The following is a 26,821-nucleotide window of genomic DNA, read 5'->3' as shown; positions in this document are numbered from 1 at the left end:
TTATGTGCAAGGCTGGACCACGGCCTAGACGGGCGTGGCCCGGCCACCGCTCCGAGCGGTTTCATCTACGAGACATGCGCCGGTCTCAGCTGTTTCACATGAGGAACTGTGATTAGACCATGTGTTTGAGTTGCAGTTTTGTCTCTGGCATTTGCCAGTTCGTTGAGTATCTTTTACTGCATCCTGGGTTACTCCGCAATTGCGCCATTATAGTACAGTCATGCTTTTGTTACGCTCTTTAGTTGACTCGTAGTTATCGGACCTTGTTTCTTGTTTTGTGGATCCCGCCTTCTTGGACAGTGTTGTCGTGCACAACTTAGTTTATAATAAAACCCATTGAACATCATGCCTTTGCCTGGGAGTCCTGTATTTGGCTCCGTCCCTGCACCGTTGGTTCGTGACAATGAGTCCTTTATTCAAAATAATATTGTCATGTTTTTTTTCATTAATTAATGATATAACATGACAAGAATGCCTGAATGTCGGGATTGTATGAACAATGATTTGGTGATAAAAGTGAAAAAAATAAGACCAAGTTTGTTTACACCTGTACTGTCATGTAAACGTATTTTGCTGTTCTTTTAATCCATGTTTGGATGATGACAATCAGTAGAACAAAAACCACCAAGACAAGGTCTTTGTTAGATAGCAGACGTCATCCTTGTTCATGGAAAATGACTGAAAGAATCACTTTCCATGTCCATAACCCTCTTTGGAATAGCTTTTTCCCTGATAACAACAACGTTTTACAAATTGAATACCGTAAAGCTAATCACTTGTTCATACTTGGATTTCTGCCTCCAGAAGGCTTGCGGCGAAGGGCCCTGATTCTAGTCTGATACCCCGCACCCTGCCGTCAGTTATGACTGGAGACGCGCTGGGGCTCCTGGAAGTGAGTGACGACAGCGAAGGGGAGAATGTAGGAGTCATGGCTGTTGGCGTGAGTCCCGTGTTCCTGGTTAAAGGTGGGTAGGCATACCTAGGGTAGGAGGGCCGCCGCCCCAGGCTGTGTGCCCGGGAGGGTTTGCGGGGCGGCACGGTCTGCAACCCCGGCTGGGCCACGGATGTTATGAGCGGAGGTGGGTGTGACAGGTCATCGCGGCTCCCATGGAGCTCCTGGTTCGGAAGCATCTCAATGTCCCTGAAAACCGACGCCAGGGTCTGGAAGCATGGCTCCCAGTCCACCAGGTAGTCCCATGCGTGGCCCCCATGCAGATGCTCCAGAGCGGACAGAGTATCTCCAGATTCCCCCTCTATCTCCCTTTCTCTAATTCTTACTAGTAGACTCTTGCCCCCTCCTTCTTCTTTGAAGTGGTCCAGACTATCTGCACTGGCCATCTCTGGAAGAAAACACCTACTGACTGATAAAAACTGGTCTAGCCCCACATCCACAGAGTGACAGGATGAGGCATCCCCATCTGGGTTTTCCGAGGTCCTGTTCACGCCTTGTTCATGGCAGGGATACTCATTGATCCACTTGATCTCCTGATCCTCAGCCGTCTCGCCTTCCGCCGAGCCGCGGCCACTCCAGTCGGACGGCGTGTGGCAATGGGACGCATCGCAGTTTTTCATTAAGATTGTAGGTTTCATGCCCTGCAGAGAAATGGCACAATGTAGTTTGTGGTAGACCTACTGAGGGTATCCTCTTTACACTACTTATTTGGTCATCATCAACATTAAAACACTTACATGAAGTACTGGGCTATCATAAACATTAAAGCACTTACACAGTTTTTCATTAAGATGCCAGGTTTCGTGCGCTGTAGAGAGAAGGCACAGTCTGGTTGCTTAAGGGTGGTGTTTCTCTTCTTGAAGGTGGCCTCTTTGAGTTTTAATCTGAGCACCAGCCCAACAAAGACAACAAGGAAGAGCAGGACTATGGCAAACGAGATGCTCAGACTAAGCATGTGGTCGCTGAGAGGCAGCCTGACAAGTGCCTTGGCTGAGCTGGACACTTTGACAAAAACCTGACAAGAAGTTGTCCTGGACCCCTGACGTGGACTCCTGGCGGACACGGCCAGCTCTAGCGCATCCTCGTCGCTCCGTCTGCGGAACAGGGGTGGCGATGCATAGATGGCTCCAAGTGTTTTGTTGATAGAGAAGAAAGGTGGCGGGTCAAGGAGGGAGTACTCCACTACACCGTCCACACCTCTGTCCTGGTCAAGAGCCATCACAAAGCCGACGGTGTTTCCCGGCTCGATTTTTGCTGGCAGGAGGAAGCGGTACTGGTTCTGGGTAAAGATGGGGCTGTACTCATCCACTCCCTTGACGAAAATGTGCACTTGGACCGTCGCCACCTTCGCACCAATGTCTCGGGCTTCCACCATCAAGCAGTATTTGCTCTCATGTTCATAGTCTAACGCCTGCCTGGTGTGAATGTCACCACTGTGGGGGTCGACGGCAAAGGGGGACTCTGTCCTCTGCACCCCATCAAAATCTGTGAAACAGGAGGACAGTACAGAGTAGGTCAGTTGTCCATAGATACCCATGTCTTTGTCGACACCCCGGATGGAGCAGACATGGGTGAGCGCTGGGAGGTTCTCCAGCACAGAGCAGTTAAACTTGGGGAACAGGAAGTAGGGACTGTTGTCATTCTCGTCCAAAACCGTGACGAATACCATGGTGAATGCCTCTTTCCGATCACCCGGAGAGTCGCTGCTATCAGACACTCGGATGGTGAGGGTGTATTCGGAGTCTTCCTCATAATCCAAGGAGGTGTTGACCACCAGAAGTCCAGACTCAGGGTCCAACTTGAGGTGTCCTCCTCTGTTCCCAGAGATGATGTCATAGTGCAGCAGACCGTTGACTCCCAAATCGGGATCACTCGCATTGACCTGAGCCAGACTGGTACCCACGTGGCTGTTTTCACTGACTTCTATGTGATACTCTTTACTCGCAAAAAATGGTGCGTTGTCATTACAATCCAAGACAGTCACCACGACGACGGCTGAGCTGTTTAGTCGTGGCACCCCTCGATCAGAAACACTCATTGTGAGCGCATAACTCTCTACGGTCTCGCGGTCCAGCGAGCCACATATGACCAGCTGGCCGACATTTTTCATCTGATTCTCCACCCGTGTTGGTTTGACTTCCAAACAAAAACGCTTCTCCTCATTTCCTGCCACGAGGGCATAGTCCAGATGTGTGTTTTCAGGGCTCCAGTCTTGGTCGGATGCAAAAAGGGTCAAGAGCGTGGTGGCGAAGGGCGCATCCTCGGAGACGGTTACAGTGTAGACGTCCTGGCTGAAGAGTGGTGTGTGGTCGTTGGTGTCCAGGATTACCACATCGATTGAGGTAACGGTAGAGAGAACAGGTTCTCCTCCATCTTGGGCTTCGATGATTAGACGTATGTGGTTGTTGCTGGCGGTGGCCTTGATGGGTTTATTGGTGTAAATTGATCCTGAAAGACAAGTTAAAGGGTTAGCATGATAAACTAGGTGGAATGGTCACTAGCTTGGCAATCATAATAGTGTTTGTTATTTTTGTGTGACCCCCCCCCCCCCCACCCTCCGGAGTGGTGCAGCCAAGTGGAGACTCCAGTCCAGTCACAGCAACATGCTAGGTTAACATTAGCCGTATACAAATCTGCGCAATCAACAGTGGCTTTTGTCCTCTGCATGGTGTACTTGGATTCCCGTTTGTCATGTCCCACAAATAGTACGTGTTTTAGTACCCTGGACTGGAAAAGGGGCATGCCCAAATGTGAAAAAAACGATCACATTCTACAAAAATATCTTTGTATATAAAGTATTATGACCACTAATATGATTCCTATAACACATGAGCCGTTAAGTTATCCTTTCTCTTGTTAGTCTTACTAATGTAACTCGTCTCATTTTAACCAAAACCACGTGGAGCTCATTACAACACGCTCGAGTGGCAGTAACGTATCACCCCGCCAACCGATTTATTATCCGGCTCCAATGCCCCCCCGCTCTGCCGAATTTTCGACATGTTGACTTGATTAATTTTCGAGTGGATGGAAGGACCTCATTTTACCGAGGGAAGTCGCGTATCGCATGGCGGTATTAGTTACACTTTTTGCACTCCTCAACAGGAAGCTTAGCAAATGCATATTGCTCATATTCAATGTTCAGGTTTTTGAGGCAATGAATTACTTTTTTTGTGTGTGGGTTAGATTTAGGTACTAAAGCATTGTCTGGACGACAAGCTGCTACTTTTTTCAGACGCTGTGAACCCTGTGGCATATTTAACGATGCGGCTAAAATTTTGATTGATAGCGGCTATGAGTTTAAATGCACAAACAAAAACGTGTCTGAATGAAATAGTTAAAACGGACTGTCGGCGCCACCCCACCCACCTTTGAAGTCTTGCACGCCACATAACAAAATAAAAAAATAAAATAAAATTGAGAGCGACAGAGAGAGACTGAAATGGTGTGTGATGGAGACTTCCTGAGGCTCGTCAACTCCAATACTAAAGATGAGGACTTTAGTGGTTTCAGTGAACAGGGGGATGATGAATAAAAAGTATTTTTCCGTTATGTTTAAGCCGTTACACTGCCGTGTTACTCTCACGTTTTGGGGACAAGGTATGTAAATATACATTTACATAAACCTTCTGTGTGAAGTTCCAATTTCACAACATACCAGTACATTCAGTATATATCTGCAGCATATCGTCAGGAGCGGATATGCATGGGAAAATTAATGCTACAACAGTGCGCGCAGCTTATGATCCAGTGAGCGCTGTCGTCCGGAAAATAAAGTACATGGACAGAATTACTTGGACATGAATGAAAACTAACATCCAAGGCTAGCTAGGTGGTGATTCTTTACCAAAGTGACATTGCTACCATTGGCCTGACACGTGCATCCCAGAAATTTCCGTTGATTTTGCAGGTCTGTGTGTTTTGGCAATTTTCCTAAAACTCAGAGAACCCGGGATCCGCCCACAGACCAAAGAATTATCAATCACTTGTTGAAACTAGCAAACGAATTCACTGCCGGAACTGGCATACGAGCTCATTGCCATTGTTGACAATGGGGTTCATTGTCATAAGTGACTAGGTTTTATTGTTGTCATCTCCATATTGTTTCATTTACTGAAACTCCCGCAGCGGTTTGTTGTTTAACTTGCGCGGGGTGCTTTGTAGCAACTGGCATAGCCATTCTGGCATAGGGCTGAATATCCCCATAAGTAAGCCTCGTTAATGTTCTTACCAGTGTGCGCTTGGACGTAAAAACCTTGCAAAGCAGATGAGAGCAGCCTGTAGGTGATCTTGCCGTTGAGTCCAGAGTCTTTGTCCGCGGCGGACACATTCAAGACAAATGTATCGGCCTGAGCGAGTTCGGACAGCTCCACCTTAAACGAAGAAGGAATAACCAAACACGTGACATGCACTTACAGACACTGTACCCCAAAGAAGTGCTGAATTGTGCCTCATTCACTCGAATGAACGTCACACCTCAAATTATGCCGCATTTCCTTAAAGTGAGGCTTAAGCTATTTTTGATGCCATGTCTCGGCAGTCATCCATCGTCCAGTAGAATAATAAAATAATAATAAAAAAAAAAAAACATGCCACCACGTCTCTTTAAAGCGTGGTCTTCACTGTTACAGACACTGTGCACCACGTAAAAACATATATCCATCATAAATTTGAAAATTTTTTGCACAAACCTGGTATGAGACCTGGTTGAAGACTGGGCTGTTGTCATTGACATCCAAGACCTGGACTTTCAACTCTCCAGAGGTCTGGTGGAGAGAGTCCGATGCCCAGACGGTCAGCGTAAACTCGGCCTCTTCCTCAAAATCCAAAGCTCGGGTCAGCGTGACCACCCCTGTGTAACGGTCCACAGAGAAGGCACCTTCGACAGCAGCATTCCCCGCAAAGCTGTAGGTGATGGCCGGGCTTAGGTCCACGTCATTTGCCGTCAACTGTGTCACCATGTACCCCGCAGGTAGATCTATAGGATGCAGTCGGAGGCATGATGATATTCTCTTTTTTAAGGTCCTGTCAGTGGGCGGTGGTCTTACTCTCGGATATGAGCACAGACTCCATGGGGGGGATGGTGGGATTGTTGTCATTGACATCCACCACTTGGAGCCAGATGATAGCGGTGCTGCTGAGTGGAGGGTTCCCCTTGTCTGACGCCTGCACCACCAGCCTGGAAAGTGATGTGAAATCATACCATTCGTGTCTCCCAGCTGACTTTGGGTCAAACAAGTCAGGAACTCCATGGAATTATTGATGAGCAATGGCATATAAAGCGTCCATCTAATTTCTATACTGCTTGCCCTCAATAAGGTTGCGGATTATTGGAGCCTATACAAGCTAACTTTTGTTGAGAGGAGCAAACTGAAATACTGGACCGGTCATCGGTAAATTGTAAATTAAGTTACACCATCATCTTATCCTAATGAAAGTGTCAGGTATCTTATTCTATCTCATTTTTAGTGAGCGAAGTGCGGTACAGGTCTTTTAGAAATAGCTAACATCAACATTCACACCTATGAATTTATTTAAAGTCTTCACAAATGATTCACACCCTGGTCTTCGACCAATCATATGATTTTCTGGGTTGTGTTATCGCACTTGTACGAAGACGCGATCTCACGATCCAGCATCGCGTTGGTGGCGAGGATCCCATGAACCGACTCCAGGATGAAATCCCCGTTATGGTTTCCAGAGATGATGGAAAACTCGATTTGGCCGTTTGTCCCGCTGTCAGCATCGAAGGCGAAAACCTACACGGAATGTGACAAGATTGGAGGTTCACCTGCCAGCATGCATGCAAAACACTGTCGGAATGTTAAAGGTGCTCGAAAAAACGTTTAGGACAGATTGAGCACAGATCTTGAGGGAAATTGAGCCATCCACCCATGTTTGATACAACTTATCCTCCTCAGGGTTGAGGGGAGCTGGAGCTTGTCGTAGCTAAGTCAGTGCATAAGGCGGACTACACCCGAGAGTGGTCTCCAATCAGTTGCAGAACACATCTAGAGTCAGACACTGAACCCATGCCCTTGCACCAAAGTCGGATGAACATACCACTACAGGGACGTCAAACCCTTCAGGATTTTGTTTATATTGTTTATATCAATTTTGGGCATGTGGTTTAGGGAAATTTTCGGGTGTCCTTTTATGATTAGCATGTCAACTCAATTTCATGTCTATCATTGAAACTGCTGGCAGGAGCTGGGGGAACTTGGGTGGAACCAGTTGCGAACCCCAATCTAGAGTCCAATTTAAGAGCTGAGGGAACACTTTAGTGGGATACATCTGCAGATTGCATCGGTGGACTGTATGTAAACCCAGTTCTTGTTCTTACCAGGTCATAAAAACGATACCATCATCTGTCCATTTTACTGCAGCCCACCTACCTGCATGACGTACGTGTTGCTGACTTGACCCTCCCACACTGCGGTCCGGTAGGCATCACGTTCAAAGACCGGGGCATTATCGTTTTCGTCCCGCAGGGTGACGTCCACCCTGCAGTGGGCCGTCTGCCGCCCATTCTCCGCCAGGACCATGAGCTTCACTCGGGGGCTCGTCTCAAAGTCCAACGCGTTGTCCTTTTCTACTTGAATCTCGCCTGACACAATGACAACCCAGTTCAGTGAACATACTGTTTCCGGGAAGTAGCAAAATAAAGAGTATGTCATATGTGCAAAATATTAGCGGTGGGGACTGGGTGAAGCTTCTTCAGGGTAGGGGGTATCTATCCAGAATAGCATAGAATAAAACTTTATTGTCACTGTCACAGGAGCAGTGAAAATCAGTTAGCCATGTCACAATCTGCAGTGTTGAGGTAGAAAATATATAAGTACTGTACACAATTATCAAAATTATACCAGTTACAGGACATAGTTGTTCACATTGGGAAGAATGTTCTTAATGTGATATGGTAGGAGAGTCGTTATTTACATTTCTAACAAATTCCACGCAACTATGTGAATGTAATATTTTGGAGATGAATTCTTTTATCAACTCTGGAGGGCAGTACTGAGCCAAAGGGAGTGCGTTGAACCAAGATAGCAGACTTCCAGTACACTTTCAAGTATGGCTTCTTCAGACTTTCTTGTTGGTCTTCTCATGACAGACATCTCTACCAAATTCCATGGCGCTAAATGAAAGTGGCCTTTATTCACTTATCCATCCATCCATCCATCCATCCATCCATCCATCCATCCATCCATCCATCCATCCATTTTCTTCACCGCTTATCCTCACGAGGGTCGCAGGGAATGCTGGAGCCTATCCCAGCTGTCAACGGGCAGGAGGCGGTGTACACCCTGAACTGCTTGCCAGCCAATTGCATTGATACAAACAGCTGCACTCGCAAGCACACCTAGGGGCAATTTAGAGAGTCCAATTAGTGTTGCGTGTTTTGGGGATGTGGGAGGAAACTGGAGTGCCCACACAGGCACGGGGAGAACATGCAAACTCCACACAGGCGGGTCCGAGATCGAACCCGAGACCTCAGAACTGAGGCCAAAGATTGTCAAGTCATGAAGATGAACGAAGTCAAGAGTCATGGATGGCAATCAAAGTCAATTCAAGTCTTTCATAAATTCCGCCCAGCAAGTCCCAAGACCTACAATTGCCGACTAAGTTTCACTTGAGTCAAATCATGTGACGTGAGCCTCTCACCTGTGGGAAGCAGTACAATAACCACAAAGAACACGAGTATCTCATTATTCTCTCATATCAAAAATATGTCACGGAGGGCTGGAACCCGATCCCCAAATGTGAAGGCTGGAAACAATTTAGAGATAAAGTGGATAATTTAATTTTGGCAAAGAAAGACAGCAGAGATTTTTTTTTTCTTTTTTTGTGTGTGTGGCAAAGATGGTTTTGTGGATGGCGTTGTGGAAAATAAAAAGGCTGATTAGAAGAGAATGTGAAATTTGCATTTTGGCAGTGAGATGAGGAAGGCTACAGTTGCTACTACTGCTGTGTGTTGTTTACCTGTGTGAGGTTCAATGGAAAATATGCCACTGTCGTCCCTGGAGAATATGGAATATGAGATTCTTTCAAATTGGGGATCTAATTGTCCGCGGGCATCAACCGTCGCAATCCGAGTTCCTGGAAAACATCATCAGACAAAAGATGTTTCATCAAAACAAAATGGCAGACTTCCTGTGCATTTTTGGATACGGTTTATTGAAAATGTTTGTTGGATTACTCATGATCTAGTGACCCCCATATGTTATGTTGATGAATTATATTGTCTTTGGGGGAGGAATTATTTTTATATTCTGGATTGCACTACTGAATCAAAATAGTCACTTCAAACCAAAATGGTAAACTTCGTTTCTTTTCAGGTATAGCTCTTTTTTTGTTACTTTTTTTTGTGGGCCCACTCCTGATCGACATACCACTCAAATTTCATGTGGTAAATTGAAACTGGCTTTCGTAATTATGAAAGCCGTTAACAACCGAAAAGTCCAGCTTGAAACCAAAATGGCAGACTTTCTGTGTCTCTGGGGATGAGTTGTTGAGACGTTTTTGTGGCTCCACTCATGATCAACTGTACCAAATTTGATGTTAGTGGAGCTGGCTTCGAGGATGAAATTGTGTTTAAGTCTGAAGAGTGCTACTGTGCCAAAATCGTAGGGGTCAATGCATTTTCAATCATGGCTTCTTGAGACTTTAGTGCGGGTACCGAGCTCGTGCACCTACGTCATCAAATCACCTCACTGGCCGGAAGTGTCGGTCAAGCAAAGCTTTGCTCAATGCTAAGTCGGTCGGAGACGACACGGAAATATGTCTTGTAGCACGACACCCAGAGTCTTGTCCGATAAAATCAGACATTTAGAAGGTGAAAATAAACGACGGTACGTGGAAAAAATTGATAAACTCAGCATAGAGGACCCTTATTTAATGCCGAAGTTGGACCGTTAATTCGCTTCCACTTGTCTTGGACAACTGGATTTACACATGGATCTGGTCAGTAAGTCGTCAAGGTTTACCCGGAAAAGTTTGAAAGCGTATAAAAGTCTGGACGCGTATGAAAACTTTGTTGCTGGATCTGTTCTCATCAGAAATAAATCCCACATAGTGACGGCTTTGACGGCTCGTGAACGCGGAAGTGTGCTCGGCGACACGTTAACCTTTGCCGGAATCCTTCGATCTTTTTAGCTAGTATTCTTTCAAATACCAATATTTAAATCAGTGACCCCTGGTTTTACATAAACTCGCATTCGTTAACTGGGATTGAAAAAAAGACGGCAAACAACAGCAGAACAGGTCTCGGATTCTCCTCTAGTTCAATGTCTGCTACAATGTCGAGCAGCTCTGTTTGACCGGCAATATGGCGCCGCGAAAATGGTGACGTCACGTGCACGAGCTCTATACTCATGATAAATATGTACCCGTCACCCCAAAAAAAGGAATATGTTATCTGATACAGTTGCCTTTTCAAAATTCTTCATACCTTCCACAGAGAACAGCGATAGGTTCATCCATTAACAGATGCAAAATTTGTCAAGAAAACAGGACAATCTTAAAAGTAAAAAAATTTTCTGGGATCTTCCCCAAAATGTCTTCATGCAAAATCCAAAACTGAAACCAGGAAAATAAAGGTTCCACTTACCCGCCTTGCTGTTTTCTGGGATGGTGGCGTTGTAGACCTCGTGCGTGAACTTCAAGCGTTCGATTTCCCCTTTGAGGTGAACAAACACCAGGCAGCTGGAAGTCTGTGCGGGATTTCCCAGATCGGACACCGCCACCCGAAGCTTCCTGCCGGAGAATCCTGATCTCACCCGCCGCCTCACTGAGATTTCCCCTGTCTCTTCGTTGATGTCAAAGAGGTTGTCGTTGTTGTCAGGCAGGAAAAAGCGTATAGTCCCATTGGGGCCCCGGTCGGCGTCTCTCGCCTTCACTGTGGCAAACACTCCATTCGGAAGCGTCTCAGTGGAGACAATTGCAGTGACGGGACTACTCTCGCACACAGGAGCGTTGTCGTTGACGTCGTCTACATGGACACTCACGGAAGCCACTGAGCTCAATGGGCCTTCAGTTCCGCAGTCTGTCGCTAGCACCTTGAGGAAGAACTGGGCCTTGGTTTCCCGGTCCAGGTTCCTGGTAGTGCGGATGGCACCGGTGGAGGAATCAACAAAAAAGGTGCCACGGCTGTCATCGTCCATCAGCGAGTATGTAACTTCCCCGTTGGGCCCATGGTCAGGGTCCAGGGCGGTGACGCTAAGGACCACTGCTCCGGCTGGTAGATCCTCACTGATGGAGGCATTGTAGCTGTCTTGGGTGAAGGCTGGGGCATTGTCGTTCTGGTCCAGGAGAAGCACTTGTAGCTGAGTGGTGGAGCTGAGCTGCGCAGGGCCGCCATCGTGGGCTTGAATGGTCAGCAGGTAGTTCTGATGGCCCTCACGGTTCAGAATCTGAAGGGTTTTGATGGCCCCTGAATGGCCGCTGATCGCGAAAACACCGTAGTCCTCGCCTGAAGACAATCACACGGGGTACAAAGAGTGTGTGTGAATAAGATTCTCGCAAAAGACTACAAAAAGAAATACTTTATTTAGTAGCTATAACTTTTTTCACATGGAGGGTGGGAAAAATGTAACAATTTCAAAACGCGGTTTTGCCACCTTTCTGCTGTGATGTGTAAAAAGTAGCTGACATTTGCTTGTGGTACTTCAGAGCAGGAGACGCGAGTGTCAGGTGGTAAACTTCAAATTTCTCCCAGATTTTGACACAGCGGCACTGAATCTGTCTTTGGTCCTTACCTAGGATGGAGTAGCGAATAGTGGCGTTCTCGCCAACATCTGGGTCGAAAGCCTGGGCGGTGTGCACGACGCCGGGTGGCAGGTTCTCCGAAAGACTGATCTGGAAGGACGACTGCGAGAAGCCCGGCGGGTTGTCGTTATCGTCCAGCACTGAACACAACACCGTGGCCGTGCTCGAAAGGGGCCGCGGGCCGCTGTCACGGGCCTGGACTGAGGACAGGAAACGGCATGCAAACGGAATCTTTATTTCCTGTCTTGATGTACTGTTGATCTTTACCTTTACACTTGGCTTTGTGAAAATATCCATCATTATTTTGGTGCGCTTTCACGTCTTTTGACCTTTTGTGTTATTTTTGCTTGCTGTTATTAGGTCCACAGTGGACAAAAGTATTGGGACACACTCCCAATTGTTGTTTTCTATTTATTTATCTATTTACTTCTGTCCTTGGCAGCCGAACCTCATCTGCCTTCACCTTTTTCTCCGCATTTTTAAACGTCTTGCAGTGGGGAAATGGGCCGAAATGATTCTCTCAGGTTTTCACTCCATTTGGTCATAATTACAAATGTATTAGGACATATTCCTAATTCTGAGCTTCCAATTCATTTTTCTTATCAGCTAAACGCCTTGACTTTTTGACACATTCTGTCTTTGCTTCCACTTTCCATCCTTCCATCCATTTTCAGAGCCGCTTATCCTCACAGGGGTCGCGGGAGAGGCGTAGCCTATCCCAGCTATCTTCGGGTAGGAAGCGGGGTACACCTTGAACTGGTTGCCAGCCAATCGCGGCGCATGTAGAAACGAACAAGCATTCGCACTCACAATTAGACCAAAGGGGAATTTAGACTCTTCAATTAACTTACCGTGCATGTTTTTGGGATGTGGGAACCGGAAAAACCCACACAGGTATGGAGAAAACATGCAAACCTCTCAGAAGCGGGGGCCAGATTTGAACCCCAGTTCTCAGAACTTTGAGGCAAACGCTCTAACAAGTCGGTCATCGTGCCGCTGATTTGATTTTTTCCTCTACATTTTTGTCTACTTTTTTCTGATAAAAACTTGATCTGATTCTGGAACACCTTTACACGAACCTGTCTTGCCTGTTATTATATTTCATTGTCACTTCTGCTGTGGAGGGAAAAAAATGCTGGCTTCAAGTTTTGTTTTTATTAGCAGCTGAACCTCATTTACTTTTTGGCATATTTCATCTTTGCATTCACCTCTCCTCCAGATATTTGAGTATTTTGTTATAGCAAGGAGCCCGGCGTGATTCTGGCCCTCCTTCACGGGATTCAGCCTTTCCTGTTATTACATTTCACGATCTGGTCTAAATGTTCACCATGCTGAGTGATAGCCCATCTGAAAAGAGTTTGTCGCTGCAAGGGCGATATGGATGTAATGGGAGGAGTGAGTATTGGTTTCCCACCTCGCAGGGTAAACTGCGGCTGCTGCTCTCGGTCCAGGAAAGCTGATGTGGTGATCAGGCCGGTGGAAGGGTTAATGCTGAAGAGCTCGGAGCCAGGACCCGGTAACAGACTGTACCACACCACAGCGTTCTCCTCTGGGGAACACAATAATCAAGTGTGAAGCATCCTTCACGGACAACAAAATGTCACATATGCTAGCTAACATAGAGATGACATGATTTTTCACTTTGGTTCAAGAAATGTATCTTACGAATTGATATAATTCATAACCCTACTCTCTGGAGAATGGTCGCGTCCTTTTAGCCTAATGTCAACATTTTGATAGTCTTTTTTTCGTCAAGTTCCTTTGATGAAAAAGTTCTATTTTTGACCAAATAAGTTGTATTTTTGAGGACTTTTTTTCAAAAATACAACTTAATAAATTTTCGAGAACTTTTTCTCAAAAATACAACTTAGCATATATTTTAAAAATAAATGTATAATTGATATCGAATCTAATAAATAATTTAAATGATCTTGAATTTTTTTTTTTTTTTTTTTACGTTACGAAACAGAGAAACAGTATTTTGAGTGTTTTGGGGGTCTTGAGTCATACTCCATATATGTTGACACAAACATATGGGGCGGCGGTACGGTGACACAACTGGTTAGGGCGTTGGACCCTCAGTTCTGAGGACCGGGGTTCAAATCCTGGCCCAGCCTGTGTAGAGTTTGAATATTCTCCCGGTGCCTGTGTGGCTTTTCTCTGGGTGCTCCTGTTTCCTCCCACATCCCCAAAACATGCATGAATTGCAGATTGTAAATTGCCCGTAGGTGTGATTGTGAGTGCGACTGTTGTCTGTCGCCACGTGCCCTGTGATTGGCTGGAAACCGGTTCAGGGTGTACCCCACCTCTTGCCCGATGACAGCTGGGATAGGCTCCAGTACTTTTGCCCTCCTTGTCAGAAAATGGATGGATTTTTTTTTTCGTTTTTATTTTTCCCTTGACAAATTCAACAACTTTTGCAATAAAAGACATTTTTTTTCAATTAAAAAAAATGTTATTTTTTTTTTTTTACAAAAAGCCTTTTTTTCCCAATTGAAAAGGTTTTCTAGTAGTTATTTCGACAAAATAATCTAAATTGTATTTTTACCCAACTTTTTTTTTTCAAATAAATAACTTTCGATGACAAAATGTGTCTGTTAAAAGAAATACTTTTTGGTAAAAAAAAAAAGTTCATCTAATCCTAACATTTTAGGTGAATAATCGCAGATGACGACCACAGTCGTTTATTGGCACAGATGGCTCGGATTATCGACATCATCACCAGAGGAGACCTTTGAGCGCCCCCAGCCCTGAGGTGTAGCCCCTGCTTGCTGTTTTAGGACTCCACTCACTCCCAAGAATGTTTGTATGAAACCCCCTGGTGACCCCCCCCTCCCCCCCGCAACCCCTACACACACACACACACACATCAGCACCCCCACTCCTGTCTAAATAGCAACAGCTTTTAAACAGAGCTCCACTGTCGGTGGCAACAGGTTAAATAAATGGGATTGGGGGGGGCCCCCCCCATGTTAAAATAAACGCCTGTGATTAGGGGTTGGGCTCGTGACATTATTTCTAGCCATTCTGTTTATTTCTAGTGAGCAGTGTTTCGGTTTTCCATGAATAGCTGGCAAGGAACCACTGCATTACTCTAAATGTATTTACACGTCGATTCAACTGCATGTACTGGACCTTTTTTTATTGCGATGGATTTTAATTTTTTTATAGAAGTTCATCTATACTGTACAACTATTGATTTCAAATGTGCGAGGTGGTATGTGATAATTATGACTTGCAGATGCATTGCAGTGTTATGGATGTTTTTGACTATGAAACTTTTATGTACTTGATGGATTATTTCAAGTCAGTGTATTTATTTCTATTGTGCGAGGTGGTGGCGGTTTTCATGACTAACTGGAGAGAGGTCAGAGTGTGGTAATCATAGTATCATAATCTCATGATCAACTATGAATGTAATGCCCTGCGTGTAATTGACTTTTTTGACTCTGGTTTATCTCAAGTCATTTTGTTGATCTCAGTTGTGTAAGGTGCAGGTCATCATGAATCCCTGGCAAGGAAAGCTCTCGTTATGGTGATTCGAAGTGAAAACGTGTCTTAAAAGTACCTGAATCCTCATCGGTGGTGGACACTTGGACCACCAACTCCCCGGGCTGCCTGTTCTCTGCCACGCCGGCGGCGTAGATGTCCCGACTGAAGGCAGGTGAACAGTCGTTGACATCGATCACCTCTACCGTCAGCGTCTGGCTGGATGAAAGCGGAGGGAGGCCGGAGTCTACCGCGCCCACGCTCAGCCGGTGGAAACGCGCCGTCTCGAAATCCAGCCGTCCCGAGAGCGACAAGAGTCCTGGACAGTGCGTTTACTGATGTCAGCTTTGAGTTGAGTACTCTCAAGCGGTTCAGTATCTTGGGAGAATGGGTTTTCAATTCAGTTCAGTTAAACTTTACTTAGAAAGACCCTTTAATAAACATAAAACACTAAATATTATAATCAATAATAATCACATGATTGATGTTGACATTGACCACTGACGAGGTTGATGTCATGCAAGTTGTCATTTGCGACGCAGTCCTGCCAGCAGAAGTTTAAATGTAAACAAACAACTGCAGTTTTGTTACAGCCATTAAATTGTCCATTGGTAAGTAACACATACATAGAAAATCCTTTTAGGTTTGTTGTTAATTAGGTAACAGGAAGGTAGTATGTATCAGGCAGGTGGGTCAGTAGTTAATCAATTGTACCTGTTTTCTCCTCCAGAGTGAATAACCCTCTCTGGTTTCCTGCCAGGATGACATAGGACACCGTCCCGTTTTCCCGCTCGTCCGGATCCGCTGCCACAAAACGGTGGACCGGACTCCCTTCTGCTGCGTCTTCTGCCAGCTGCACCACACCCGGCGACTCAAATGCAGGACGATTATCGTTGACATCCAGTAGAACGACCCTCGCCGTCATCGACACGTGCCTGCGCTCTACCCGCTTCTCGGCTTGGTCGCTGGCAGTTACGTCGAAGGTGTAGGTGGGGTTCGCCTCCCGGTCCAGGGTGGCAGCTACAGTCAATCTACCACTCCGAGGGTTAATGTGGAAGGGCAAGCCCGGGGGTGAGGTGATGGAGTACCGCAGGGCGCTGTTGGGATATGTCCCATCCCCGTCTCTGGCATCAAAAGCAAAGGCCTGGGTTCCGAGGGCGGCGTCCTCCCTCAATGCGAACACTACAATTTTGTCAGGGAACCACGGTGGGTGGTCGTTCACGTCCTCTACAGTCACAAATACCCTCATTGTTATGTTTCCACCGGCGTCGTCCTCGGCGAGCGCAGTGAGCGAGTATTGGGCAGCGTCCTCGTAGTCCAGAGCGCGGTAGATGTAGATGTCTCCCGACTGGGAGTTGACACCAAAGTGGCAGTCTCCATCGTCTTCCATGATGGAGTAGCCCACTTTCTTTCCAGGAGACACAATGCTAACAGAACCAATCACGGTGGCCAGAGGAGCATCCTCTCTGACCCACAAATGTCTCTCAACTGGAGCAGAGCTTTGTCCGGACTGGGCCTCGGACCCATACACCTGAAAGGGATGTCTTACTGTGAGATTCATGAGTTAATTGGTCGGTGGTAAGCGGGTAACCTTAACCATTAACCTCCCCAAACCATTGGATGCTATGCAATAGGGGTGACCATCGGGGTGACCGAGTTTAAGTCTAGGGTGGCTGTGGTTATCTCTGACAACACTCTGGTTCTGGCCCTTGGTATAGTTGTTACCATAAAGGTGGGTAAATTGGTAGTAACTGCTTGTTGTTACGTCGGTAGGAGGGAGTAAGTCAATCTAGTAAGTAACTAGGTAGTCAGTAGGTAGATAAGCAGCAGCTAAAAGAGCTAGTTTGTAGGTAGGTAGGTAGAAAACCAAGTAGAAGGCTAGTGAGATGAAGGTACACGTATGTAGCTGCAGGGAACAAGCGTGTAGCTATTAAGTGAGTAGGTATGTATCGAGGTAGTAAGTTACGAGGTAAGTCAAAAATAGGTAGAAGGGAGGAAGGTTAAATACACATTGATGAATAGCGAGTAGGTAGACAAATAGGTAATTATTAGATAAGGTATTGGTTTGGTATAGCTTGATTGTAGGTAACTGGTAAGGTAAATAGTTGTAGTTAGTTGGTCGGAAGATAATTGATGGGCGTTTAGTTGTTAGGTATGCGATAGGTTGTATGTAAGTTTGTGGGTAGTAGGAATGTTCTAGGTAGGGTGGTAGATAGTTGGCAATTAGTGGGTTAGTAGAACTGTTCAGTATAAACATGTACATGCTCTACAAGGTCTTCCCATCCTTCCATCCCGTATCTCTAGTACTCATCCTGTTTAGGTTCTCAAGAAGCTGGAGCCTATCCTAGCTGACTACACCCAGGAACAGTCGCCATCAGTGGAAGACCACATGGAGATGTAGACAACCATTCACTCACACATTGACACCGAATGGAACGGAACCAGGAGTGCGAGGGGTAAACGTGTCAGATGTTACCCTCTGGTGGTGAAACTGTGCAATTGGTTGACGTGCAGTTCAATGTAGTAAGTGTACCTGCAGGTGAACGAGTGCAGTATTCTCCAGTGGCGGCGATCCGCCGTCCCTGGCCGTCACTTTGAGGATATAAGTTGTTTCCGCGTTCCGCTTGAAGAGCGACGTCGTCCTGATGTCGCCGCTCTTTCCGTCGATCTCGAAATGTCTCAAACGTTGACCTTCTGCGCCGACTGACAGATGCACATGCAAATGTTCAAGAAATGTTCGACGCCCACGTTTAATAGCGACAACTTAGATTCACTAAGGAGGAGTTACCGGTCAGCAATGTGAAAGTAACTGTTCCATTTTCTGCCACATCCAAATCTTTGGCAAAAACATTTGTCACAAAGGCGCCTGTTGGTAATGCGGAAGATATCTAAAAAAAGAACGGAGAAAAACCCGCCATTTAAATGTAAAATAATTCTCTGTCCATTCGCATACACACGATGCTCACCTGGAAATTGCGCTCCTTGCTAGCTGACAGGTGCTTGAACTGTGGCACGTTGTCGTTAACGTCAGTGACCAGGATGTGGATGCTGGCGGTGGCGTTGCGTCGTGGGTTGCCCTGGTCTGCAACCATTACCTCCAAGGTGTGCTGGCTGTTCTGTTCCCTATCCAACTCCACCCAGTTGACAATCTCCCCTGCATAAGACAGGAAATTGAGACTATAAGACAGGAAGCTCAGGACGTGCCAGTTCTTAGGTAAGTAGGTTGTAGGTAGGGAGTAGTCAGGAAGGGTAGTAGCTAGAGAGCAAAAGGTATGTGGCGTGTACTAGGAAGTAGAAGATGAACCCACTCCTCATCAGGAACTGCAATAAGTGGCTTAAAAGGTGGGTGGGTTTTTCGGCAGACCATTGGAATTTACCCGTTTCGGCATTGATACGGAAGAACTTCCCGTCCGAGAGCAGGATGTACGACAGCTGTGCGTTTTCCCCAGAGTCCTGGTCAGTGGCTGTGACCTGTCCCACCAGACCCTGTGGCGACGGCCCCTCTGGCAGGACAAAGTAGTATGTGGCACTGCTGAAAACCGGCGAGTTATCATTGACGTCCCGCACCAGAACCACCACCGCCGCTGTAGTGTTGGCCTCGCCCGCTGTAGCGACCACTCTGAAGCGATAGGCCGATTCCTGCTCGTAGTCCAAATTGTCAGAGAGGAACAACCAACCGGTTCTGGGATGGATCCGAAACGGAACCCGACGGAAGCCCGGTTCTTCCAGGGAGTAAACCAGGCCTGCATTATTGGAGGAGGCCCTGCGGACGTGGTGCGCCCTGACCTGGATCATCCTAGATTCCCTGCGGTGGGCCTCTCCTATCTCCACCTGGTAGACCAGTGTCTCAAAGGCCAGGCTGTCACTCAGCGAGGCATGGTCCACGTTCACAGCGAGTGTCATGGTAGCGTTTTGTGGGGGATCGCCACCGTCTTCGGCCATAATTTCCAATAGAATCGGTCTTAAAAGAAACAAACAAAAACAAAAAAACAACAACAATAGAAATAATGTAAACGTCTTATGGAGTACAGAATGGGTCACCTCAACACACAGGATTTCCTTGATACCAATTACTACTTCCAAATTAGCCTGGACTTTGGCGACATCTTATGACATCTTAAATAAAAATGTCCAAGTGACGATGGTAACTCATAAAAATCATAAATTAGGGCACTCATAAGTCAAGGCACCACTGTATTTATTGTTTCTTGAATTTCAGTCAGAGCAAAAAATTCCTACCTCTCCCGAGGGTCTGCCATCAGGCTTTGGTTCAGCGTCACCGTTCCGAGGTTTGCATCCATCAGGAAGACCCCACCGTAGCGACTACCTCTGAAGTTATAGGTCACCGCCCCGTTGGCACCACTATCATCGTCGTGGGCGTGTGCCCTGTAGACCGTGGTCCCCGGCCTGGTGTTTTCTGACACAAAGACGGCGTCCCGGACTTTGTGGAAGACGGGCGCCACGTCGTTGACGTCGGCCACGGTGACGTTGACCCGTGTCTCCCCATACACCGTGGAGGACTGGGTGTAGGCCTGGAGGAAGAGCAGGGCGTACGGTCGGGTCTCGTGGTCCAGAGGATCCACTGTGCTGATCAGGCCCGACTTGCCGTCCACGGAGAACAGACCCCGTGGGTCACCGGACGAGATGCGGTAGGAAACGGATGCCGCTGAATCTGTGAGGAAGAGGGTGACTGAATACAATGGGACACGCCCAAACCAATTTGGAGCCTCTCGGATTGTTTTTGCCCATTTTTGTCCTTGGCCGTCTTCGGCCATGTCGAGTATAGACAATGAATCTAATAAATCTCACCAAGTCACAGAAAAGATTCACATAAATGATCAAGTAAACAGTGTGATTATTCCACACTAAACTACGAGTAATTACAGCGGAATGAATCCCTTGAATTAAGTGTTTGTCGGATCACGCATTTAACAGATTACAGACCAGTTTAACGACGCCTCGGACAAACGTTTCTGGTGTAAACTTTAAGACAATAATCCGTTAATTAATGAAATGGCCTCGCTCGACTGGTTGACTTGTCACTAAGCTTCGACTTCGCACGCCGCCGGGTTTGTCTTTTCTATCTCACACTTATAGGCAGGCATACATTTGTTGGCAACCCGCATGGTCGCCTAACGTTTGTCATCTGTTGAGCTACTTAAAGCGGATTAGAGATTAAAGGGCAGCCTTCTTGTTTGCCTCTTCATGTCTGGAAAAAGACACTGGCACTTTTTAAACAATACAAATGTATACACTGTGTCCCATTTTTATGAAAATTATTCCTCAGATGATTCCGTTTGATATCTACGTGTACATCAAAGACTTTTCATTGCTCTCCATGTTCAGAAAAACATAATAAGAGATAATCAAAGACTCAATGTCTTTGTTAAGAAAAACGTGTAGATACATTTAAGACTAAATTGCATTTTATGTTAAAAAATGCATACGCACATCAAAGACTTCATTGTCATTGATGAAAAAACGTGTTGGCTCGTTGTCGGCTAAATATTCTGATGTTTCAAAAAATGTCTGTTAGGTCGTACATAATTGGTTTTCGAAGTTTACAAGAATGTATACTTCAGGGTTCATTGAAGTCTACTGTAGTTGTCGATGTTCAAACAAACGTATGTAGGGACATCAAAGTCTTTCAATTGTATTCATCCATGCATCCATTTTCTTTTGCCGCCTATCCTCACCAGGGCTGCAGGGAGTGCTGGAGCCTATCCCAGCTGTCAACGGGCTGGAGGCGGGGTACACCCTGAACTGGTCGCCAGCCAATCGCAGGGCACATAGACACAAACAGCCGCACTCACAATCACACCTACGGGCAATTGTGTGTCCAATGAATGTCGCATGGTTTTGGGATGTCAGAAACCGGAGTGCCCAGAAAAAAACCCACACAGGCACGGACGGGGAGAACATGCAAACTCCACACAGGTGGGGCCGGGATCGAACCCAGGTCCTCAGAACTGTGAGGCCAACGCTTTACCAGCTGCTCCACCGTGCCGCCCAATTGTATTCAATACTTTTTTTTTTTCATTTAATAAATGCGAAAGTCCACATTTTCTTTGATTTTTTTCCGCGGTCACGTAATAAAACGTACCCGATGGGTTTGTGGCACGCACGATGCCCACCCTGGTGCCCGGTGGGGCGTCCTCAGGCACGGTGAAGGCGTAACGTGCCGTCTGGAACACGGGCGGAGCGCGGGTGCTCGCCAAGACGTGAACGGTCACCTGGGCCGGTCGGGGCGACGACACGCCCCCGCCGTCCCGCGCGGCGATGCCCAGCTTGACGCTGCCGCCACCAAGGTGGGTCAAAGAGGACGTGAGGGAGAGCAGTCCTGTAGGGAACATCAAAGACAATTTAGTATTCGTCAAAACCTATATTTGCATTTTGTTATAAAAATCTTGGGGCAACAGTCTAAGCTATCCGGTTTGTCACATTACATTATCGCAGATGGATAAACAGGCTAAAGACCGGTGCAGCCGCCTGGTGCAATACCCCCCAGCCGCCACGAACTTTTGAAATGATACTGTCATAAAATGTGGTCATTTGAAATGTTTTGAGCAATCTTTATTCTCGAGTCAGAACTGCTGCTACCGTGAATGCTAATCTGCTAAATAAAAATCATTTTAAATCCGGACACGCCTACTCGGGTTCCTGCTGTCAGTAGGATTTAAGCACACTAAGTCGTCAGGTTTATCCTGCTGTTTTGTTCACCTGTTTGTTGATCGAGGGCAAACAGAGCAGACCGGTCGGCGGGCAGGATGTGGTAGGTGACGGAGCCGAAGCGACCCGCGTCGGCATCGGCGGCGACCACTCCGAGGAGCTCCGTGCCGGGCGGGGCGTGACTGCCGATGGTTGTGGCGTATCGCTCGGGGTTGAATACCGGCGGGTTGTCGTTGAGGTCTTGGATCTCAATGTGCACGTTTGCGTGGGCGCTGAGGCCTCCCTAGCGAGCCAACAGACAAAAATTCACAACGATAATATAAAAGGTTTTAGTTAGAAGTCATCTGTTTTCTAAAACATCACAGATGGTGTTCATGTATATTATTTCATAAATATCAAAGGCAATTTTGATTTGACCAAGAATCTGTGTCTGACATATACTGACCGGATCCTCTGCCCTGACCAGGATGTCGTGGTCAGTCTGTCCAGCGTCTCTATCGATGTCCCGATAGACGCAGAGCTCTCCAGTCTGAGAGTTGATGTAGAACAGGTTCTGGTCCTGGTCTGACCCGTCAAAATTATCCGGCAGGGAGTAAACTAAACCACTAAATTCTGGACCATCTGCGTCATTGGCCACAACCTACAAAATTAAATTAAAAATACTGTAAATGCTTCTAGTTTGGTGTCCATTTTCGAAGATTTTTTAATCTTAAATGAACTGCGCAGATGTCCTTGCGTAAACGTAAAAAAAACAACGGCGTCTTCAACGTGAGTAAACCTCATGTATGATGTTTGTAAACATAAAAGAGAATTTTGTGTGTGAGCTTCCAGTACATACTTGTAAAAAACAGGTTCCAGGGGTGCTGTGTTCTGTCACGTTGCCATTGTAGAGTTTCTTCTGGAACACCGGCTCATTGTCATTGACGTCATCCATCACCAGGGTGACGGTGGCGGTGGTCGACCTGACCGGTTCCCCTCGGTCTTCCGCCACCACCAAGAACAAACACACCTCAGCCTGCCGCTCCCGGTCCAGGTCTCCGGTTGTGACGACCAGGCCGGATTCTGCATCAACACTGACCAGACAGTCCCAGTTGGACTTGAGGACTGAGTAGGTGATATCAGCGTTGACTCCCTGGTCCAAGTCCTGGGCCTCCATCTGGATGACTGAAGTCCCTTTCGGGGCATCCTCAGGGATGTGGATAACAAACATGTCCTTCTCAAAGACTGGGGCAAAATCGTTGGCGTCGGACAGCTTCACGAGAAGAACCGCCTCGCTGCTCAAAGGGGGGCTCCCGAGATCCGACGCTAGGACCCTCAACTTGTAAAAATCCTTCTCTTCCCGGTCGAGTTGGGCGCAGACACACAATGCATAAAGGAAGTCATCTGTTTGCTTTAGGTTGAACTTGCCATCACCGCCTTCGAGGTGGACTGACAGGGTCTCCTTTTGGCCATCCGGGTCCGACACGGAAATCCGAGCCACATAGTCTCCGATCTCAGCGGCCTCGGAGACCACCGCATCCCCAGTCTCACTTAGGAATAGCACGCTAATAGCGGGGCTGTTGTCGTTGACGTTCAGGACTTTCACAACCACCAGGGTGCTGCTGGACTCCGGTTGTGCTCCGTTGTCTCTGGCGGTGATGATCAACTCGTGGAAAGCCTACATAAATCCAGAGTAACATACAGTAAGGGTTTCTGTGAGTTGAGGAGTTTCATATACAGTAAAAGTAAGTAGTGCCTGGCTGTCATTTTGTGTCGTGTACAGGCAATCACGTACCTTTTTGATGGGGAGTCTAAGACTCGTGGAGTCATGGCATGGCAATGTCTCTATTCACTGTAATAAAAAGGGCTAAGGGTTCCGTTTTTGTAGATGGCACAGCTGTGCTTGAGTTTAGAAATTGCTGCATCTTGATTTGTGTCAGCTAGATCTAAGTTTTGGCACAGGTGATCATATGCGATTATGATTCATTTGATGCAGGCAGAAAGACAAATGAGTTCTGCGGTCGTGCATGGTGGTGACAGAGTTATTTCAACAACGGAAATCCAAGCCTCTTACTCGTTGGTACGAGAGAAATCATTGAATTGAATTAATTATCATTATCGTGATCAGATTTTGAAAATCATCCCATTGGCAGCGGCACAGCTATGGGAGCCACAAGGACACAAATGATCGGTGTTGGGGCCGGTCTTTAAGTGCCCCCACTTCAAGGCACAGATCTGCCCTCTCAAGGCAACATTACATCATGTCATGTCATTATCCAAGCTGCTTATCCTCACAAGGGTTGCAGGAAAGCTGGAGCTAGCTTCGGGCGAAAGGCAGGCTACACCCTGAACTGGGCACCAGTCAGTCGTAGGGCAGATATCGAGACCATCACTGAGCGGGAATCGATCCCACGTTGGCTGCACCAAAGGCAGGCGTGTGGACCGCTACACCATCAGTGACTGAGACATTACATCATCTGCCCGCAAACGTCTGCTCACAGACTCATCCAAATAAGTTTCTTCTTTTGCCAAGTCCAAGACTGTCAGTGCACAACTCACGCGCTGCATTTAAAGGGAATGAGAGGAGTCGCTTTAACTGGACAGGAAAGATTGAAGATGGCTGTGATGATGCCCGTTCCAGTGGAGACGAGCCACTTTTAAACGTGCTGGGGCCGATTCACGAAATGACCAACATCAGGTTGAACTCGCCTGCTTGCAGAGTTACGCCAAATGCAAGGCTGGCTTTATATAAAATAGAACCCTTTTCGTTAACCCTGCTATTAATTGAGGGTGAATTTGCCATCGCCGCCTTTGAGGCGGACTGACAGGGTCTCCTTGAGTCCATCCAGGTCTAACTCAGAAATCCAAGTCGCGTAGTCTCTGATCTCAGGTGCCTCTAAACCTGTGCAGTGTTGCCAAGAACAAAATGACTGCTTTTCCAATTCATTTGATTTGAGATGTGTGATTTGGGTGAGAAGCTCTGTCATCAGGGAGGGGCTCAAAGTAGAGCTGCTCCTCCTCCATATTGCGAGGAGCCAGATGAGGTGGCTGGGGAATCTCATTTAGATGCCTCGCGGACGCCTACCTGGTGAGGTGTTCTGGGCACTTCTCACCAGGAGGAGACCTGCGACATACTGGAAAGACTACATCTCTCGGCTGGCCTGGGAACACCTTGGGATCCCTCCAGATGAGCTGGATGAAGTACCTGGGGAAAGGGAAGTCTGGGCGTCCCTGCTAAAGCTAGTACGACTTCTGGAAAGTCCTTGCGACCCGACCTCGGATAACCGGTAGAAGATGGATGGATGAGTGATTTGGTCAGAGAATGAATTCAACTTCAAACATAAATTGATTATGATTCAGTCATTTTTCTCTGGCAAAAGTTTTTGATTATTTTTATCCAAAGTGAAAGCAGATGTTTGCAAATTTCTTGTTTTGATTAACCTCAATATTGATCAGTCTGCTTTCATGAATGGCTATAGAAATCTGCAAAAATTTAATGAGAGGCTGAAAATACAGAGGATAATGATCAATTAATTATCAGAATAGTTGTCGATTGATGTTATTGATTAGTTGTTGATTAATTGATTATGTGATATGTATACTCCACCTGTGCTTCAAAATCCAGTGGCTTGTTGAGGAAAACCATACCGGTGGTCACCTCAACAGAGAAGAGATCGTCGGGGTTGCTTTGTCGCCGGTTGATCTCGTAGCTGACCTTGGCGTTGTCGCCACGGTCCCTGTCCGTGGCATGAACTTGGCATACGGAAGACCCGACTGGAGCATTTTCCACAATGGATGTTTGGTACTCGGTCCGGTTAAACACAGGCGGGTTGTCATTCTCATCCAGGACCCAGATGTTGACCTGTAGAATCCCGATTCGGGCGGGGATGCCGCCGTCGAAGGCCTCCACGGTTAGAGTGTAAAAGTCCTGAACTTCTCTGTCCAATTTCTTAGTCAAAATCAGATCCAGGCTCAGGTGATTTCTGGCACTGTGCTGCTCCACCCCGAAGAGCTCCCCCATGTGGGCCTCTCGGATCCGGTATCCCTGGATGCCAAACTCCCCCTCATCATGGTCCAGCGCTCCTTCTATTCGGAAGCGGCTCCCGGGCGGGCTCAACTCGGATACTCTTAGGTCCATGTCTTCCGAGGGGAACGCCGGCGAATTGTCGTTGACATCCTCCACGTTTATGCGCACTCTGACCACCTCCCCCGCCAGGGTGGCTGCCACAAAGTCGTAGCTCCCGCGGGTCTCCCGATCGAGAACCGTCGCTGTGGAGATGATACCGGTGTCGGGGTCTATCTCCAGGTCACGGTAGACGTGCGAGTCGCGGCTCTCTGAGATGAAGAAGCCGAGAGTCGGCCGGCTCAGACTGGTCGCCAGGTCGCCAACCACGGTGTGTGGCGGGAGCCCCTCCGGGACGGAGAGCGTCAGGTTGAAGACGTTGGCTTGCAACGGGGCGCACAGGAGCGCCAGAACCAGCACCGTATATGCATTTTGCAGGTACATTTTTCAATTTTCGGTGTAGACCAGGGGTGCCCAAACTTGTTTTTTCCAACAGCCATACAGAAAAATCCAGTAATCAAAAGAGCTCTTTGACATTCTTCAGCTGTGATTTATTTAACACGCTAAGACCGATCCGTTAGCGTTGATAAAGGTTTTCAAAGTTTTACAGAAAATGCCACCCCCCCCCAAAAAAAAATAAAACTTGGCTCTCCAAGCACCACCATCACGACTACGACCATTTAAATTCAGTAGCGTGGTAACCCCAAGTGTTCATCTAAAATGAAATTTTTTAGTCCTAAAAAAACACATTTAATTTTATTGTAGTCCAATGTATCTTAAGCATTAATAGGCCACTAAAATCTATAATTAAATAATCGCTCAATTATAATGTAATGCACAGTAAAAAAAAAAAAGTACCAGAATAAATGCGTAAAAAAACGTTCCTGTAGATGAAATGAAAA

At 46.9% G+C, this 26,821-nt stretch overlaps 1 protein-coding gene across 1 annotated transcript; it reads right to left on the bottom strand.

Annotated features, from left to right (window-relative positions):
- Nucleotides 1-780: 780 nt before the first annotated feature.
- dchs2 (dachsous cadherin-related 2) lies at nt 781-26,363 on the bottom strand. The gene is made up of 23 exons (XM_061829406.1): nt 25,464-26,363; nt 22,716-23,534; nt 22,323-22,517; nt 21,929-22,160; nt 21,312-21,548; nt 19,448-19,880; nt 18,586-19,169; nt 18,175-18,362; nt 17,997-18,096; nt 17,742-17,911; nt 15,923-16,739; nt 15,288-15,527; nt 13,134-13,268; nt 11,710-11,919; nt 10,563-11,423; nt 8,936-9,052; nt 7,348-7,559; nt 6,560-6,711; nt 6,001-6,131; nt 5,644-5,930; nt 5,184-5,325; nt 1,746-3,400; nt 781-1,620 (listed from the first exon to the last, which is right to left on the bottom strand). The coding sequence occupies exons 1-23, from the start codon at nt 26,361-26,363 to the stop codon at nt 781-783; spliced, it is 9,657 nt and encodes a 3,218-aa protein (XP_061685390.1).
- Nucleotides 26,364-26,821: the final 458 nt, after the last annotated feature.

The sequence above is a fragment of the Syngnathoides biaculeatus genome, chromosome 9 (genome assembly GCF_019802595.1).
Source record: "Syngnathoides biaculeatus isolate LvHL_M chromosome 9, ASM1980259v1, whole genome shotgun sequence".
NCBI classification, from domain to species: Eukaryota; Metazoa; Chordata; class Actinopteri; order Syngnathiformes; family Syngnathidae; genus Syngnathoides; species Syngnathoides biaculeatus.
The sequence above is the reverse complement of the archived record's forward strand: the minus strand, read 5'-3'. Positions and strand labels throughout refer to the sequence as shown.